At 42.9% G+C, this 20,775-nt stretch overlaps 1 protein-coding gene across 1 annotated transcript; it reads right to left on the reverse strand.

Annotated features, from left to right (window-relative positions):
• Nucleotides 1-18,448: 18,448 nt before the first annotated feature.
• LOC126381566 (uncharacterized) lies at nt 18,449-19,696 on the reverse strand. The gene is made up of 3 exons (XM_050031032.1): nt 19,509-19,696; nt 19,241-19,363; nt 18,449-18,797 (listed from the first exon to the last, which is right to left on the reverse strand). Coding segments are annotated over exons 1-3 (474 nt in total). The 5' UTR covers nt 19,511-19,696.
• Between the last annotated feature and the right edge of the window lie 1,079 nt (nt 19,697-20,775).

Consider the following 20,775-nt stretch of genomic DNA (forward strand, 5'->3'; position numbering starts at 1 on the left):
TGGTTCAGCTGACAGCGTGGCAAGGCAACTCACGAGAGCAAAACAAAGAAAATAACTTACAGGTTCATCCGGGATAGTTGGGCATCGCTCGGATGAAACCTAATCCCACCCACTGGACCTTAGGCGATGGGATTTCAGTGATGTTGCTGAAAACAAGGACCTCGAGGTTATCACAAAGTTGGTGCAAAAATATGCACGAAGAATTGCGAGGACTCACCATCTCGGTTAAGTTGTTTATTTAAATTGAGACATCGGCTCTTGATGTCGCCGATAAATCGTGGCTTTTAATTTGCCCACATTATAGTTACGGCAGTGGAGTCTCCGGCGCTCTCGCGACGTCCCCACTTTCCAAAACCTGTCTCTCAGCTCAGCCAGCTGTCAGTCTGACACCCGAACCAACAATGTTGCCAACCAAAATAATAATCTACCAAACCATAGATTCGTTATCGATTCAACGACAACAAACGATCGACTTGTTTGAACAAATTAATCCAAAACTAAACCAAAAATAAAATATAATTTAGAATAAATGTTGCAGATAATTTAAATATTAATTTAAAAAAAATAAAGAAAATTATTTAAATTGGTCTGGGGCAGTCCCTGGCCGCGTGTTCCTCCCCGCACCGCACACACGCAATCTTGCGGTGGCACTTGTGCGAGGAGTGGCGGAACTGCTGGCACCGGTGGCACTGCGCCGGTCCCTTTTTGCCCCGCCAGGCCTCTATCTTCACCCCGGGCATGTTAAGGAGTTCCGTGACTCCATAAATGCCCGGGATGGTCGCAGAGTTACGCTCGAGCTGGGCATGGTATATACACCCGGGTCGTCCGAAACGCGCCTGGATGGCGCGCACGAACTCAGGGGTGTACCCCAGTCGGCGTAACTCGGCCTCAATGAGGGCTGGGTCGGTGTCGACCGGCAGCCCTCGGATGGCAACCTTGAGGTTGCGCTCCGCCGGAAGGGAGTAGGAGAACCACGATATCGTGGTCTCCTTTTCCAGGGCCATCAGGTAGGACTGAATGGTCCTGTACTCCTCCCCTGTGCGCGGTATAAAGCGCACCCCCCGCCCGTATGGACGGGCGTTAGGGGGGTGTCCGAGCTTCTCCCGGAGGGCTCGGAAGTGCCGAGCCCAGTCCGGGAGTACCTCCACCACCAAAGGGGGGTAACGCTCTCGCTTCGGCGGAGCAGGCTGCGACGCGGGCTTGGCCTGGAGCGGGGAATGTGCGTCCCGCTGTGGTGTCGTCGAGGCCGCAGCCGCGTACGACGGCTGCGTGTCCATCGCCTCCGGCGACTGACGTGGCGCCGGCGTGGGCGCGACCTGTCTCAACCCTCCTCGGAACGGGGGGGGAGACACGGCTCCGCGCACCGGCAGTCGAAGGGCATGCCTGCCCTCTCCCGAAGACGGGGACTGGGCGGCGAGCACCTTGGCCGGTGGCGGGGATGTCGAGCGGGCCGGGGAGCGGCTTGCGCGAGAGGGGCGCTGCGGCAACGGGGCCGCTGCTAAGTGCAGCGGCGGCGCTGTCCGGCGCGGCGGCGGCGATGGCGGTCCCAGCTCCGGCATGGAGAGGGACGGCCCCGGTGACGGGGGGCTCTCGCCCGCAGGGGCGAGGGGCGCGTCGAAGTACGTCTCCCCCGCCCCCGGCGTGGAGGGGGGGGGGAGGGACGCACTGCGTCACGCGCGGGTTGGCGCAGTGACGCCAGGGTCTCCCGCAGGTGCGGAATCCCAAGTAGGGAAGCCGCCGCGCTCCTGCGGAAGACCCTGGGGCGCTTAGGGCGCCGTTTGGGGAGGGAGGGGGGCGGCATGACCCCCCACCACCCCAGTTGACGATTCACCCGGCGGTGGAGTCAGAATTCCTTTCCCGCCGGGGGAACAACCGGGGGACACCTGGCGCACCAGGCGTCCCCAGCCCGCTGGGCAAAGAACTCCCGACCTCTCGGAAGCCGACCGACATCCAATCTTACCCGTGCCAGGCGATCGCTCCCGCCGGCTTCCCTCCCGGCCTAACCACACCCGACAGACCAGTGCCGAAGTGTGGGGTTCCGGGAGCTCACCGGCACTTAGTCGCGACCACCTGTCGCGGGTCGGGGTGCAGGCCGGACCTAGCGAGCCCTAATCTCGAGCTTTGTCGAGAGGTTTCGGAGGGGGGGGAGATGCCCGCCACTTCCACGACCAATCACAAGCGAGCGTAGACAGTGAAAGTGCGCACGGATTGCAACTCCGACTGTCCGAATACAGAAGCACTGGTTGCTTCTTCTCGTCGCGGGCGAAGCCCGCGGCGGGGAGACGCCCTCGGGGCTATGCCCTCTTGGCGTGATCGCACTCGCCGCCCGTGGAAGCGGGCGTGGCACGGGGGTGGGACACGGCGGGCGATGATCGCCCCTCCGTGAGCCCGATGGTGAGTCAGTCCGTGGAGCCGCTAGCGAGGTCGAGCCCACCGGGTGGTTCCCCGTTGGGGGAGGCCCAGTGAGCGCCCGTCAGCTAGCGGTGGTGTCAGATCCGGTGAGCTGCTCCGTCGCCGGGGCAGCTGGTGTCGAGTCGGCTGGAGGGGGGGAGAGGACTGCTTCCACTGCCACTGGAAGCGTCAACTCATCCCCCGGGGAGTGGCCACGATCCTAACTACTCGGCGGGGAGTAGTGGATGTGGGCAGCCCCGGTCCAGTCCGGTGTTGGTAGTCAGTGCCCACCGGTGAGTTGGCCCAGCAGCGATGCCAGGCCTCCCACGATGATGGGCACTGGGTCAGTCCGTGTGCGGATGGCCGCCAGGCAGTTGGATTGACTGCTCCAGTACTTCCAGCTTCTCGCTGGAGGAAGCTGGGGGTGCCTCCGCTTGGGGCCTCGCCTTCTTCCCCTTGGGAGGGGCGGCGGCTGCTGTCTCTGTTGTCGTAGAGGGCTGCGGCGGGACGGGTACCACGGCGATTGGCTCGGCGGTGGTGGAAGCGGTAGGGGCGGGTGTCGCCCTTTTTCGGTGAGCGAGCTCCTCGCTATCGGTTCGCTGCTCGGGTCCACAGTGGAGGTCGCAGGTGCAGCTCTTCTTGCACTGGTCAAGGGCGCGGTGCCTGGCCTTGTGTTGCGCAACTCGCGCGACTTCACAGGGCAAGAAGGGCTGTTGGCTGGGTGTGCACCTCCGCAGTTGCAGCACGTGGCCGGTACCTCTGTAACGAAGCATTTCGGACCAACGAGCCTTGTAGCGACATCTTGTGGTTTCTGGCGATATAACATTGTTTTTATATTTTACCCGCAGGAAATCACAGATGGCGCTGCAGGGTTATCGATGGGCCCGAATATTTTTGATTATTTTATTTTCTTCAAAATTTGGTATATTAAATTATCAGCAACATTTATTTAAAGATTTATTTTGGATTAATTTGGATCAAACAAGTCGATCGTTTGTTGTCGTTGATTCGGCGAATTTATGGTTTGGTAGATTTTATTTTGGTTGGCAACATTGTTGGTTCTTGTGTCAGACTGACAGCTGGCTGAGCTGAGAGACAGGTTTTGGAAAGGGGGACGTCGCGAGAGCGCCGGAGACTCCACTGCCGTAATGATAATGTGGGCAAATTAAAAGCCACGATTTATCGGCGACATCAAGAGCCGATGTCTCGATTTAAATAAACAACTTAACCGAGATGGTGAGTCCTCGCAATTCTTCGTGCATATTTTTGCACCAACTTTGTGATAACCTCGAGGTCCTTGTTTTCAGCAACATCACTGAAATCCCATCGCCTAAGGTCCAGTGGGTGGGATTAGGTTTCATCCGAGCGATGCCCAACTATCCCGGATGAACCTGTAAGTTATTTTCTTTGTTTTACACTCGTGAGTTGCCTTGCCACGCTGTCAGCTGAACCACATGCTAATCATTGCCATTCCTTGTTGCAGATGGGGTTTTAATTGTTTTTAAAGTTTTTAAAGTTTTAAAGTTTTGAGTTTTTAATTGTTTTAACGTCTTTAAAGTTTTAACGTTTTAATTTTCGAACGTTTTGCAAGTTTTAATCTAAGAAGAAGTTTATGATTGGATCAGACTATTTCAACAAATTTTGTGGATGAAGATTGCTACTGTTTTCTTCTGCGTTTGCAAGTTATTTCAAGCTTCATTTCGGCGGAGCTTGCCTTGGTTGTTTGCACGTCGAAGCTTTCCTTTGTGCGGCGCGCATGTGGATGTGCCGCGCCTCTCCTTTTGTCAACACACCGGATAAGGCCCGGTGAAGGTCTGCGAGGTTGACCGGTGGACGTGCAGCCCGCCAGCTGCGTAACAGTTGGCCCGCTGCGCCGCCATCGTCCAGCACCCCTGGCCTGAGCCGGCCTCAACTCATCACCTGTACGGTATTCCGGAACGCCTCAGGTAGGCCTGATAGTCGGAGGTCCTCGAGTAAGTGAGGTGCCTACAGGTGTACGGACAGTGTTTTTAAATATAGTGATATCCCATGGTTGTTACGGAGTGACAATTAACCTGACGGACCAAAGCGCGACCTGTCTCCCTCCATAGGGTTTTTACCTGCCCATGGTTGTACTTTAATATTATATTATGAAATATACATTGTACAAATTCAAAGGGAGTTTTCTTTGTCTCATGCTCACCGGTCTATAACATCTAGCTGTGCCCTTCAGGTAAACACCACTTTATAAATTTTCTGAAACATATCAGTATATTTTAACACCATTTCCTATTTACACCTACCTTCCTATAAGGTAGTCAAAAATCTAGTGTTTCACCTCCCGGGGTCGCTGGCAGTCCTTCGCTGCGTGGCTTTCGCCACAGCGAACGCAGGCCGCCGGGCGGTGGCAGTTGTGGCTACTGTGCCGAAACTGCTGGCAGCGGTGGCATTGAGGAGCTCCTTTTCGTCCCCTCCAGGCTTCAATTTTGATACCGGGCATGCAGAGGAGCTCGGTGGTGGCGTAGATGGATTCGAAGCCCAGCGTCCGTCTGATCTCCACGAAGAAGATTCCGCCCACCCTGCCCTGGATGGGACGGATGTACTGGGGGTCGTAGCCGCGACTGCGCAGCTCTCCCTCCAATTCGGTGGTGCTGGTGTCCGTGGGCAGGCCCTTGATGGCCAGCTTCAAGGCGCGTTCCGCCGGGGGGGCGTAGGCGAACCACGAGAGTCCCGTCGCTTTCTCCAGGCCGGCGAGGTAGCGCTGGTAAAGCCGGAACTCTTCGTTGGTCTTCGCCATGAAACGCACACCCTTCCCGTACGGGCGCGCGTTGGGGACGTGGCCGAGCACCTCCCGCAGCTTGCGGAAGTGGTGCGGCCAGTCGGGCAGCTGGTCCACCACGATGGGCGGAATCTTCTTACTCGCTGGTGTAACGAAGCATTTCGGACCAACGAGCCTTGTAGCGACATCTTGTGGTTTCTGGAGATATAATGTTGTTTCACAGAACACAGATGGCGCTGCAGGGTTATCGATGGGTCCGAATATTTTTAATTATTTTATTTTCTTTAAAATTTGGTATATTAAATTATCTGCAACATTTATTTAAAGATTTAGTTTTGGATTAGTTTTGATCAAACAAGTCGATCGATTGTTGTCGTTGATTCGGCGAATTTATGGTTTGGTAGATTTTTTCTAGTTTGGCAACTTTGTTCGTGGTTCTTGTGTCAGACTGACAGCTGGCTGAGCTGAGAGACAGGTTATGGAAAGTGGGGACGTCGCGAGAGCGCCGGAGACTCCACTGCCGTAACAATAATGTGGGCAAATTAAAAGCCACGATTTATCGGCGACATCAAGAGCCGATGTCTCGATTTAAATAAATAGCTTAACCGAGATGGTAAGTCCTCGCAATTCTTCGTGCATATTTTTGCACCAACTTTGTGATAACCTCGAGGTCCTTGTTTTCAGCAACATCACTGAAATCCCATCGCCAAAGGTCCAGTGGGTGGGTTTAGGTTTCATCCGAGCGATGCCCAACTATCCCGGATGAACCTGTAAGTTATTTTCTTTGTTTTACACTCGTGAGTTGCCTTGCCACGCTGTCAGCTGAACCACATGCTAATCATTGCCATTCCTTGTTGCAGATGGGGTTTTTTTGTTTTCTTTAAAGTTTTAACGTTTTAATTTTCGAACGTTTTGCAAGTTTTAATCTAAGAAGAAGTTTATGATTGGATCAGACTATTTCAACAAATTTTGTGAATGAAGATTGCTACTGTTTTCTTCTGCGTTTGCAAGTTATTTCAAGCTTCATTTCGGCGGAGCTTGCCTTGGTTGTTTGCACGTCGAAGCTTTCCTTTGTGCGGCGCGCATGTGGATGTGCCGCGCCTCTCCTTTTGTCAACACACCGGATAAGGCCCGGTGAAGGTCTGCGAGGTTGACCGGTGGACGTGCAGCCCGCCAGCTGCGTAACAGTTGGCCCGCTGCGCCGCCATCGTCCAGCACGCCCTGGCCTGAGCCGGCCTCAACTCATCACCTGTACGGTATTCCGGAACGCCTCAGGTAGGCCTGATAGTCTGAGGTCCTCGAGTAAGTGAGGTGCCTACAGGTGTACGGACAGTGTTTTTAAACATAGTGCTAGCACATGGTATGTTGCAGAGAGATATTTTACCTAACGGCCCACTTCTCTTTTATTGAAGTCCATTCTATTGGAATAAGCAAAACCCGTTTCAGTGGCGCCCTTCTTGGTGAAATTGTCGCTCTGTACAACCATTTTAGAATATAAGTGGTGTTGGCATAAACTTTAAGAATAAATTTTGTGAAAACAGTGTATTTTTTTTTTTTATTATTAAAAGTGATGGGATTTTGTGTGAATTGTTGTGTTTATGTTGCATCCTAGGTTAAGTTGTGTCTGTTTCTTAGTGTAAGTAAGGTTCTAGGCCTCCTAAAGAGACCTAACTTAAATACTTATTTTGTACAATAAGTTTAAACCCAATTTTATGACCAAACTGGTCTAGGGCTTATTGTCATTTTTAGTACTACATTTGTGTATACTTTTTTTTTAACCTTGTTTATATAAATTACGGGTTAAAACCAATTTTGAACATTTTTTTTGATGCTTACTAGCAATTTTTTTTTTTGAGTATTTGAGCTTTTTGGTAAAAAATAATTTAGTAATAATAAAAAAACAAACAATTTCACATTTAAAAACAATTATATATTACTTTCTAGAAAATTTTTTTTCATTTATAATAGGACATTGGTTTGCAATTAATACTTTGTAACTTAGTTTCATCATCATCTTGACAGGTTGCCGCTGCTTGGCAAACATATGCTTGTTTGTTTTAAGGAAATAATTATAGAACTGTCTTTCAATAACAAATTTATTGAGTTATATTCAGTAGCAAACTTACTTTACCACCTTTTACATATTGAATAACATAATTACAACAATATAATTACTTGACAATAAACATTTAATATATAGAAAACATAACCTAAAACAAAATTTATATAAAACACTGTTGTTTCTTTTATTGTTTTGAAAATTATTTACAGGGATAGACTGAGAATTGATGTTGTGTGATAATTACACTTATTTGGTTTATATTAAAAGGAAAATTTGTACATATTTTAGAAAATAAGTTTTGGAGGCAGACGGGTACATTTTGAAACATAAATTTACTTCAGTTTACTTCAAACCACTTTTCAATCTTAAAATTATACCTCTGAAACACAACCATGGATATCCAAACTGTTTATTTACATTCACTGCTCCGTGATGAATTAATATATGAAGTGAGTATTCGTGCAGAAGCACCGGCTGATACTGTTCTCAATTTGAAGAAACAGCTTAGGGAGTTGATCACTGGTTTCTCTCCGGATGAAATAATGGACGATGAACGAAAACCACAGGCAGAATTCCCAATCATCACCGAAAAGCTGAAGGAGCTGCAGGCAAAACTTGATTTAGCAGTGAAGTCTAGGGAACGTCATCACCTTATGCGTGCTAGGGCTTTGTATAATCATCTTCATCACCGTCTTGAGCGTGTAGTATGCACGGAGTCTGTCGATAGGGACATCCAATCGAAGCTGATTAAAAATCTTAAAGCTTACGGTCACTCATTGGTCATCCGAGCGATGCCCAACTATCCCGGATGAACCTGTAAGTTATTTTCTTTGTTTTACACTCGTGAGTTGCCTTGCCACGCTGTCAGCTGAACCACATGCTAATCATTGCCATTCCTTGTTGCAGATGGGGTTTTTTTGTTTTCTTTAAAGTTTTAACGTTTTAATTTTCGAACGTTTTGCAAGTTTTAATCTAAGAAGAAGTTTATGATTGGATCAGACTATTTCAACAAATTTTGTGAATGAAGATTGCTACTGTTTTCTTCTGCGTTTGCAAGTTATTTCAAGCTTCATTTCGGCGGAGCTTGCCTTGGTTGTTTGCACGTCGAAGCTTTCCTTTGTGCGGCGCGCATGTGGATGTGCCGCGCCTCTCCTTTTGTCAACACACCGGATAAGGCCCGGTGAAGGTCTGCGAGGTTGACCGGTGGACGTGCAGCCCGCCAGCTGCGTAACAGTTGGCCCGCTGCGCCGCCATCGTCCAGCACGCCCTGGCCTGAGCCGGCCTCAACTCATCACCTGTACGGTATTCCGGAACGCCTCAGGTAGGCCTGATAGTCTGAGGTCCTCGAGTAAGTGAGGTGCCTACAGGTGTACGGACAGTGTTTTAAACAGAGTGATATCCCATGGTTGTTACGGAGTGACAATTAACCTGACGGACCAAAGCGCGACCTGTCTCCCTCCATAGGGTTTTTACCTACCTATCTATACTTATAATAAATCTGTAGAGAGGTCAATTCTGTACATTAAATATTTTTTCAAAATAACTATCAGGGGGTGATAAGTGGTCGATACTGATGCCAAAAATGCAATCAGTAAAATTTTTGTCTGTCTGTCTGTCTGTCTGTCTGTCTGTCTGTCTGTCTGTCTGTCTGTCTGTCTGTCTGTCTGTCTGTATGTTCCTTATAGAAACAAAAACTACTGGACGGATTTTAATGAAACTTGGTACAATTATTCTTCACACTCCTGGACAGGTTATAGTATACTTTTCATCACGCTACAATCAATAGGAGCAGAGTAGTGAAGGGAAATCCTTTTGTATGAAAAATCTAAACCACTCAAGTTAGACGTTTGAAATTTGGCATGCAGGTACCTTAGATACCGTAGAGGCACACTAAGAAAGGAATTCCCGAAATTCTTACGGGAACGGGAATTAGCGGGAAAATCCTTTTGTATGAAAATCTAAACCATTCAAGTTAGATATTTGAAATTTGGCTCGCAGGTACCTTAGGTACCGTAGAGGTACACTAAGAAAGGAATTCCCGAAATTCCCACGAGAACGGGAATAAGCGGGAAAATCCTTTTGTATGAAAAATCTAAACCACTCAAGTTAGACGTTTGAAATTTGGCATGCAGGTATCTTAGATACCGTAGAGGTGTACTAAGAAAGGAATTCCCGAAATTCCCACGAGAACGGGAATAAGCGGGAAAATCCTTTTGTATGAAAAATCTAAACCACTCAAGTTAGACGTTTGAAATTTTGTCATGCAGGTACCTTAGGTACCGTAGAGGTGCATTAAGAAAGGAATTCCCGAAATTCCCACGGGAACGGGAATTAACGGGAAAATCCTTTTGTATGAAAATCTAAACCATTCAAGTTAGATATTTGAAATTTGGCTCGCAGGTACCTTAGGTACCGTAGAGGTACACTAAGAAAGGAATTCCCGAAATTCCCACGAGAACGGGAATAAGCGGGAAAATCCTTTTGTATGAAAAATCTAAACCACTCAAGTTAGACGTTTGAAATTTGGCATGCAGGTACCATAGGTACCGTAGAGGTGCACTAAGAAAGGAATTCCCGAAATTCCCACGAGAACGGGAATAAGCGGGAAAATCCTTTTGTATGAAAAATCTAAACCACTCAAGTTAGACGTTTGAAATTTTATCATGCAGGTACCTTAGGTACCGTAGAGGTGCATTAAGAAAGGAATTCCCGAAATTCCCACGGGAACGGGAATTAACGGGAAAATCCTTTTGTATGAAAATCTAAACCATTCAAGTTAGATATTTGAAATTTGGCTCGCAGGTACCTTAGGTACCGTAGAGGTACACTAAGAAAGGAATTCCCGAAATTCCCACGAGAACGGGAATAAGCGGGAAAATCCTTTTGTATGAAAAATCTAAACCACTCAAGTTAGACGTTTGAAATTTGGCATGCAGGTACCATAGGTACCGTAGAGGTGCACTAAGAAAGGAATTCCCAAAATTCTCACGGGAACGGAAATTAGCGGGAAAATCCTTTTGTATGAAAAATCTAAACCATTCAAGTTACATGTTTGAAATTTGTCATGCAGGTACCTTAGATACCGTAGAGGTGTACTAAGAAAGGAATTTCCGAAATTCCCACGGGAACGGGAATTAGCGGGAAAATCCTTTTGTATGAAAAATCTAAACCATTCAAGTTAGATGTTTGAAATTTGGCTCGCAGGTACCTTAGATACCGTAGAGGTGCACTAAGAAAGGAATTTCCGAAATTCCCACGGGAACGGGAATTAGTGGGAAAATCATTTTGTATGAAAAATCTAAACCACTCAAGTTAGACGTTTGAAATTTGTAATGCAGGTACCTTAGGTACCGTGGAGGTGCACTAAGAAAGGAATTCCCGAAATTCCCACGGGAACGGGAATTAACGGGAAAATCCTTTTGTATGAAAAATCTAAACCATTCAAGTTAGATGTTTGAAATTTGGCTCGCAGATACCTTAGATACCGTAGAGGTGCACTAAGAAAGGAATTCCCGAAATTCCCACGGGAACGGGAATTAGCGGGAAAATCCTTTTGTATGAAAAATCTAAACCACTGAAGTTAGACGTTTGAAATTTGGCATGCAGGTACTTTAGTAAACTTAAAGCTTAGTTGCAACAGGATATTACAAAATTCCCACGGGAACGGTAGTTAGCGGGAAAAAACATTTGTATGAAAAAATCAAATCTAAATAAAAGGAGAAACTGACTGACTCAGTGACTGACATATCAACGCATAGCCTGAACGGCTAAACGTAGGCATTTGAAATTTGGAAGGGACATAGCTTAGGTACCGTAGAGGTGCACTAAGAAAGGAATTCCCGGAATTCCCACGGGAACGGAAATTAGCGGGAAAATCCTTTTGTATGAAAAATCTAAACCGCTTAAGTTAGACGCTTGAAATTTGGCATGCAGGTACCTTAGTTAACTTAAAGCTTAGTTGCAACAGGATATTGCAAAATTCCCACGGAAACGGGAGTTAGCGGAAAAAACCTTTGTATGAAAAAATCGAAACCGCGTAAGATAGATGTTTTCAATTCAATTCAATTAAATTATTTATTGCATTCCATGTAGTACAATGGGGTGTTACATAGGCATAGGAACTAAAACATGGACCCTGTAGGGCACAGCAACGTTGAAGGGAAGAGAGGAAGTGTGTATTAAAATTAAAACTCAATGAACAATCAATTAAAAAAAAAATCAATTCAATCAATTGATTCAATCTAGCATGCATGCATACCTTAGTAAATATAAAGTTTATTTTTGGCTGTATTTCGAAAAATGGGAGTTATTGGGAAAAAAATTGTATGAAAAAATCTAAACTGCATAAGTATGCACTCCCACACACACAAAGATCTCTCTCTTATATAACACGCCACGCGGACGAAGTCGCGGGCAAAAGCTAGTGGATAATAAAATCTGTATATTTTAAAATATACATTGTACAAATTCAAGGGAGTTTTCTTTGTCTCATGCTCACCGGTCTATAACATCTAGCTGTGCCCTTCAGGTAAACACCACTTTATAAATTTCTGAAACATATCAGTATTATCATAACACCATTTTCCTATTTACCTACCTTCTCCTATAAGGTAGCTAAAAATCTTTTGTTTCACTGGGGCGAGCGGCGGCTGAAGGCGGACGGGCTTCGGCGACGGCGTGGGCGTCGTCCGGAGGGACGGACGCGGAGGCGCGTGCGGCGGCGAGTCTGGGTTGGTGTTGAGCACCGCCGCGTATGAGCGCGGCGGTGTTGTCTCCGTGTCCGGCCTGGACATGGAGGGCGGCGAAAAGGGGTTGGTGGGCGCGAAGGAGAAAGTGCGCGGCGGCGTTGTCTCCATGTCCAGTGAGGGCATGGAGAGTGCGACGGGCGGCGTGGTCCTCACCACAGGCTGTGGTGGGTGTCGCTGGTGTTCAGGTGGCGTTGTGGTCCTCCTTGCGGCAGCTCCTGCTCCCGGAAGCAGCGGGAAGGGGGACATTTTCGTGCTTCACTTACAGGTAAGTTCGTTTAATCTCATAATTATACTCGCTCCTTGTTCGAGAGGTTTTTAACAGTGTAGATGTTCAAAGTTTAGTTGGGAATGAAACATTTAAATTGAAACGAGTACCAATAATATGATTATTCATTAATGAATAAAGTACATTGTTATCACGAAAGCTAATTAAGCTGCCCATGACTTTAATCCCAATAAAGGCAGTCAGAGGCACAGCCGTCGCCTGATAAACTCAGCGCGGCGTTCCACCAAACGTTTTGATATTATCATGTAAAAAACAATAAGAATAATAACTGTTCGCTAAACAAGTTTCACCAGTTCTCAAGAATGGAATCGATATTATGTATGTTATAATTATATGGTTATACTATACTGTACTAGAATAGATACATATTTCTAAATAATAAAGTTGAAGTTGAGCAAGTACATTAAATACCTATTTCACATTACTATCAATTTCACAACAAAAGAACTACACAAGAACAAATTTCTGATGGGGCTCAACATCAAGATTGGCTATAAGAGCCTCACAGGGACCTCACCATAGAGCACGTTTCCGAAGCTCTTGAACAACAACGATAGTTATAGTCGAAAGGACTGTGAGACTTCATCATATAGTATAACACTCATTTTTCATTGGCACACCAAGGGCTACAGTAGCAGTGTTATGGGCGATAGGCTGATCCCTTATCACCATAAGGTTCATCATATCCAGCTTACGACATCGTATCAACAGTGGCTGCAAGTTGTCTTTGATTACTTGTGGCTCTGCCCACCCCACTAGGGATTACGGGCGTGAGTTTATGTATGTATGTACCAAGGGCTACAATAATTATCAAAGTTACACATTATTTGTTTACATATATAAAAGAAGAAGAAATACATAAAGAAGAACGGGTAATGACGAGGGCACCCAGACACAAGATTGATTGTAACATCCTGTGCTAAGTTGGCAATTGTTGTCGACATTGAGTAGTTAAATGAATCCTAAGACAACATGTCAAATTGATTAGAGAAAATACAAATATAAGTGCAAGTAAGAATTTCGATACATTTATTCAAATGACCTTTTTCATTAAAATATTCAGAACCACTGAACTAAACTTTCCTCTTTATTATAAGATATTGTTAAATGAGGCTGAAAGTATAAAGAGGGGAAGTGCATTTACATTATGTACTTGTGTGATAATTATCTTCGGAATAATTAAGATTTTGTTTTTATTAAAATAGATTACCTGAGCCCACGTTATTGTGTATTACCTAATATCGACCATATGGGCTTGGTAATAATATTTAGTATAATTTTTTATGTGGTAATAATTATTGAATTTGTTTTTAGGACAGTAATAGTAACGTCCTATTATTTACTGGAAAAAATAAATAAATGAATAAAACATATTTTACCCTTAGGTATGCAGTTACATATAAGGATAACATTAATTTATTAATATATACAGTATAATAACGCTTTCAGGATGCTGTTGGGGCTGCCATGGCGCTGTAGCGCTTCTAACATGTTTGCGAAAGCAAGCATAGATGGCTTTCACGCCATAATTCGTAGGAATGCCTGGTCTCTGCTGCAGCGCCTACGAAACAGCACCAACGGCATCCTGAAAATGATTGCTGCTAGACCGGACTGCTTAATTCAACGGCACTGGGTCGAAGTAGCTATGGGTATAGTAAATAAGATAAAATAAGTAAATAATTAGATTTTAAATTAACAATACTAACATAGTTTATTAAGCACAATTGTTATTAACCTACTAATAATCTATGGACTGTTATACATATTTGTGTTGGTCTGAAATAAACGTTATATTATTATTATTATTATTATTAATTATCGGTCGTGTAGGTATATTATCATCGTTCGTAAAAATCATCCTTTCCTTTAACCTAACTTAACATGATCCTGTTGTTTGCACAGGGATTCACTTCTCGTACCCATCCTGAAGATTTAATATGTCAGGTTATTTAGTGAAGGGACCTGCCTGATTTACGTTACAACACTAACTGAAAAATAGGATAAACATATATTTATCATGAAACAAAACAACAAGAAACAAGAAACAAGAAACATTTATTGAGAAGCTGTGTAGGTACATACATGCAGGTGTCAAACATTATAAAATTGTCTCAACAGCATGTCCATGTCGGACGTACAATATTACAAATAATGTCAGTATTGAGCATCAAGGAATTAAGTAAGTACCTAATAATTAGTCACATTATAAACATTTGTCAATTTTAAATATCATTGTTGTTGAAAATATTCATTCAAGTCATAAAATTCCATATCAACTAGCCAATTTTTTAGACGTTTTTTAAATGTCTTACCCTCTAACAATTTTATTTCGGTGGGTAAGTGATTGAAAATTCGAACGGCTGATACAAATATACTTTTATATAATACTGAACCGTTTGATGATGGAAGATAAAAGTTATATAAATATTTGGAACGTAAGTTTTCCCTAACTGAACATTTCTCTATAAAATATTCCTTATGATTTTTTACAAATGTACAAATTTCCAAAATGTAAATACATGTCATGAAAATATTATTGTTACTTCTCCACTGCAGTTTGGTTCCGATTGATTAAGTGGAGGGACATTATTGTTGTAATTTTTATATTAATTGTAAACTGTGTTTTGGGCTGATCAGCAACAACATAATAAATCTACAACAACATAATTTAGAGAAAACGCTAATGGTGATGTAAGTTATATGTTACTAATGAACTATTTTTCCTTCCTTTTCACCTATGAGTTAATAATAAAAAGGGCAACTATTCTATCTAACCGAACTAGGTATCAATATTGTACAATTTCGAATGTAATACTTGAAGGAAATTTTCATTGAAGTTATAATATTATCAGGTAGGTACCTCAATTTATACTGAGATTAGTATTGTTATTCCTGATTAACAAAGACAGGATTTGAATCCCATGTCGTTAATGATAATGCTAAAACTTTTAGTGATAGACATTCGGAATTAATTTTACCAGAATTTTGAAAAAGTAAATATCATAAAGGTAGGTATATTTGCTTGTGCAAATTTTCCCATTATAACTTTATAGGGAATTCTTCCTCCTCATGAGGTACTATTCTTAAACGGCCTTGCTGCCTGGGCCACTGTTGATACTAATGGCTGTGAGACTGCTAATACATCTGGTTGTAGCTCTGCTACTACTGCTGGCTGTAGGGCTGCTGGTACTGCTGGTTATGGCTCTGCTGATCATGACTGGTTGCATCACTGCTTTTATTGCTGGCTGTGGGGCGGCCTGCTGATACTGTTCCTTGTGGGCTTTCTGTTCATGCTGTTGGCTGTGGGGCTGCCTGCTGATACTGTTGTCTCTGTTCCACAGATCCTGTTGCTATCTCGTTTACTCACTCTTCGGGCAATGTTATTCATTATTATTTATGTGCTATTTGAATTTTATGATGTTGGTTGAAAGAATTTAATAGCACTTTATGGTTCTCTAACCATGTCTTGTGTACAGTTATCTCTTTTGAAAGTAATCTCTGACATTACATACTATTAATACTTTGATTTCTAGCACAGTTGAGGTTGATTAATAGAACAGAGGCTTTTAGGTTTTGAGTTGTTGGTTATTTCTTCAGAATTTGTACTCTCATTATTTTATAATAATCAATTTGACATAATAGTCTATTGTTTCTCAGCATTAGTCTAATCTTGAGTTTCAACATGGGTAGGTAAGCCCCGACAATTCAATGGTTTATCTTCGATTCCTCAAGTGACAAACCAAACATGGAAATAAAAGTATAAAAAATAGTTGGTCTATGTTCTAGCTATCTACTAGCGTTTAGCAAAAGGCGATACTTGTAGTGGTAGCTTTATGTTATTTGAGTTGATACCATCAAGTCCATTGTCTATCCTCTAAGTGATAGCTCTAGGTATGGAAATGAGAAATAAGTATATAGCGCTTGCTAATGCCAACCATAATCGTGGTAGCTCTTATATTAATAGGGTTCATACCATAAAGTCCATTGTCTATCCTCTAAGTGATAGCTCTAAGTATGGAAATGAGAAATAGGTATATAGCGCTTGCCAATGCCGACCATAATCGTGGTAGCTCTTATGTTAATAGGGTTCATACCATCAAGTCCATTGTCTATCCTCTAAGTGATAGCTCTAAGTATGGAAATGAGAAATAGGTATGTTAGCGCTTGTCAATGGCGACTTTCTTAGTGGTAGCTCTTACATTCATTGTGTTGATACCTTCAAGTCCATTGTCTATCCTCTAAGTGATAGCTCTAGGCATGGAAATGATAAATAGGTATATTAGCGCTTGGCAATGGCGACCTTCCTGGTGGTAGATCTTTTGTTAATTAGGTTGATACCATCAAGTCCATTGTCTATCCTCTATAAGTGATAGCTCTAAGTATGGAAATGAGAAATAGGTATGTTAGCGCTTGTCAGTGGCAACCTTCCTAGTGGTAGCTCTTATGTTCATTACATTGATACCTTCAAGTATATTGTCTATCCTCTAAGTGATAGCTCTAGGTATGGAAATGACAAATAGGTATATTAGTGCTTATCAATGGCGACCTTCCTAATGGTAGCTCTTATGTGCATTGTGCCTTTAAGTCCATTGTCTATCCTCTAAGTGATAGCTCTAGGTATGGAAATGTAAAAAAGGTATATTAGCGCTTAGCAATGGCAAACTTCCTAGTGATAGCTCTTATGTACATTAAGTTGGTACCATCAAGTCCACTGTCCATCCGCTAAATGATAGCTCTAGGTATTAAAATAAGGCATAGGTATATTTGCGCTTTGCAACAGTCTTAGTTTTTTTTTTTTGACAGATGAAAATAAAAACGCGGCAATCAGGGACTGAAGACAAGGCTTAGGCTTATTTTGATCGTGATTTTCGAATATTAAATTACTAAAGTCAAGACTGTATAGTCCTCAGATCTTTGCCTGCCTTATATAAGGCGAATTTAAACAACATCAACATCGGAATAAAGTATAACTTTTAAAATCACTGTTATAACACGAACACGATACAATTTTAATATTATTATTATTTCTGTTAATAAAACTAGTTACTTTTATTAGTAATAAGTACCAACTTAAGTTACTTCTTCGAATGTTAGGATTATAAAATAATAACCACAAAAAAAGTAATTTGTTTTCGACAATAAAAGGAATTAAATTGAATTGATCATAATTATAATCTTCTCTTGTTTTAGTAGATGGATAATGTTAAGACTTACCAGTTTAATCCACATTTTGTTTTATCAAAAAGAACTTACGCTCGTCGTCATCCACATTTTTTCTTTGGTACTGTTTCTAGCTTTTTTAGAGAAAAAAGCACTTGATTATGTAAGTAACAGATTTTTCGCACTATATCAATCATGTTTTTGTATTAAATATTGGTTTTCAATTAGTTTATTTACGGAGGCGAAGTGACGCGCCGGTGCACAAAAACCGTAATGACATTAGTTGACAGCTGCGTTCAGGAAGCGGGAAACTAACTTTTTTTTTAGCTTTGGATATGAGCTTTGAAAATTGTGACGATGCTGGAGCATAAGACGTAGACTACACTGTTAAAAACCTCTCGAACAAGGAGCGAGTATAATAGTAGTATTAGTAGTATGTTAGTAGTATATTATTGGGCATTCTGCCCCACCTATCGTTCGCTCTGCTCACGACCGTTCGCTGCGCTCACTTAGGTGGGTGGAATGCCCAATAATATAAAATAACACATTAATTACCCATCACAAGACAACACCAAGAACAAAATCAAGAATAACAACAAAAATAAAATGTGAAAGAAGTAAGTTATTGAAAAATGTTTTAACAAGTTTAAACAAGGTTCAAGTCTCAACAAGTTTAAACAAGGTTCATGCTTTAATAATTCTATTTTGTATGTACTTACAATAGATGTTGTGAATACTGCCCACTGCAAGAGTATGTTTAACACAATGTAAACGTGATAAAAATTTAATCATGATAAAAGTGTAAGTAATCGTGATAAACAGAATTTTAACTTCGCTAAATCTTTGAATAAGAATCGAATCTGCGTTTGTAATCAAAGTGATCAAAGTAACTAATCAAAGTGATTCAATGTTAATTTGAAGTAAGTATCAGAAAATTTTTATTTACGAGTTTTGGTAGGTACGAGTGTGTAAGTATTGATGTTAGGCGTAATTAAAGAATATAAAGTAGGTAAGGAGTAATGCTTTTATTTGTTCAATCGTGTTCAATCTACAAGTTTGTCAGAGTAAAATCGTGGTTCATCTTCAAAGTTTTTGTCAATTCGTGTAACTAGCTTCTGTAACAACTTCCACTCATCGCTGTCATCCGGAGTCTGCAGCTTGATTCGTAGAAGAGCCTTGCGCCAGACTTCTCTTGAATCAGTGTTGTTCACGTCGTTGGCATGGTATATCTTTAAGTCCACCACGTATTCGCCATCCAAGCTAGTTGTACGCCGCTCTGACCCGTTCGCCACCTTGTCCACGAAGTACGATACGATCCTCTTGTCGCTTCCTTCATTGCCGACCGTGCGCCCGTGACTTAGCCCGAAGATGTCGTGTGTCTTTGATTTCTTCCTGTAATAAAAAGAAAATATATTTTAGAGTTACAAAGTAATAAAAACCAACTTGCTGTCATATTTGATAATAAATATAAATAGTTAAAACATTGGTGAATGTATGGATTGTAGGGAATGTATACTTGTTCGAGAGATAACGATAACATAAATAAAAACAAAGTGATTCTTGTGATACGTCCCCACCGGGATTCGAACCCGGGGCCTCCGGATCGTGAGCCCAACGCTCAACCACTGGACCACGGAGGCCATAAATAGCAGGAACAGCAGGAGCCTTTAAACTGAGGGATATGGACCGTTCTCGAACGTAAAGTAATGAACCGGATCGTAAATTGACTCGACAGGGAATCGAACCCGTGACTTCTGTTGAAGAAATCAAGGTATCAAGCCAATGCACCACATGCTGAAAAAATATTAACATGTCACATGGTTAATTATACTCACTTTGTATTCTCCTGGTCAATCGACGAAATTGACGGAGGGGCTCGCGAACGCTTCATTTGGCGTGCAGCAGGAGTCTTCTTTGTAGATCCCTGCTTCGGAATAACTTCAAATTCTGAATCGGACCTGAAACAAAATAAATCAAATCAAATCAATGTAATGTACTGCACTGTAACTGTAGAAATTCTTTGGGTGATGTGTACTCCACACACTAATAGGTGAAGCAGAACTTCTAAGTTAAACCTCCAAAATTATGTGATGGAGAACTTACATAGTGCTCAGAAGTGGAACTTGTTTTAGCTTGAAGTGTTCACTTGCACAGCGCCGGGGTCGACTCAGGGCTGGTAAGCGGTGGCTGGTGTCGCTCAGGGCTCAACTCTCTTCACTGAGGAGCGGGGGTTACTCAACTCTTTTCGGCGAGGAGGTTCTTGATCTGCTTCTGATAATTTTTACCAAAAACTTCGCTGTTTTATACCCCAAAACTAAAATTAAGCAAAAATGTTACATCGTAATTTAAAAAGCCTTAAAAGCCTATTTAATTCGTTGACATACGTCCTTTTCGAAAATATTTCATTTGGGATACCATACAGCTCACGAAAACCTGCAACGTAAATTGAATAAAGCACTGAAAACCATTTAACATGAACTCTACCTATTATAAAAACTGCAAGCAAAAGCAACCTAATTCAATTACTGGTCGACCCACACGAGCGTTCGTGCTATACGTTAGAAAAACGATATGGTTCGCGGTCTGAGCGCCGCGTTTGCGTCAAATGTACTGTTAGGTTTGATATTTGTATTCTCACTGCATTATTATAATTTAAAACTTGTAGTTCATGTTACATTGTAAAATGTCTTGTTAATTAGTTAAGAACTATTTTATCACTGTATGTATTCTAATAAAACGTCTAATTAATTTCTATCCTAACGAGTAAACTATTTTGCACACAAACATTCTTGACAGCTGACATTTTATTCTTTTAAAATCTACTTCGTAGTGTTGCTATTTGTCAGCTGTCTTGAACATTTGGGTTTTAGTTTAGTGCGCTACTAGCGCCACCGTAGGTTATAAATACAATGTGAAAATGTGAATAAAGTTTAATTCGTTACCAGTCGTCGGTGTTTTCGTTACTAATAGATCAGAAGTGTGTTATTTTTACCACGTGTTCTAATGAGCGACCACCCTGCTCGACGTCGTCGTCGTCTCATCGATAGCGAAGATGAAGAAATTACGGTGGAACTGTCACCACCTGCGTCATGTGTACCGCCGTCATCACGTGCACCACGTGCAAAGAAGCCGCGCCAGGCAAGGGCACCGAAGCGCCCTAATAGCATCGAGCGGTTGGATAGACTGGAGAAAATGCTAGAACAACTTGTTAACCAACGAGGCTCTACTGCTGGGGCACCCATGCAGCTGGAACAGGTTCTACAAAGCCCTGCAGTTGGCCCACCCGTACAGGCGGAGAAGGAACCTGCGCGTCCACCCCAGACAGTGCAAGAAAACACGCACCAGGAACACCATATCAATGCAGGTATGT

This window comes from Pectinophora gossypiella, unplaced genomic scaffold (assembly GCF_024362695.1).
Source record: "Pectinophora gossypiella unplaced genomic scaffold, ilPecGoss1.1 Pgos_63, whole genome shotgun sequence".
In the NCBI taxonomy this organism is placed as follows: Eukaryota; Metazoa; Arthropoda; class Insecta; order Lepidoptera; family Gelechiidae; genus Pectinophora; species Pectinophora gossypiella.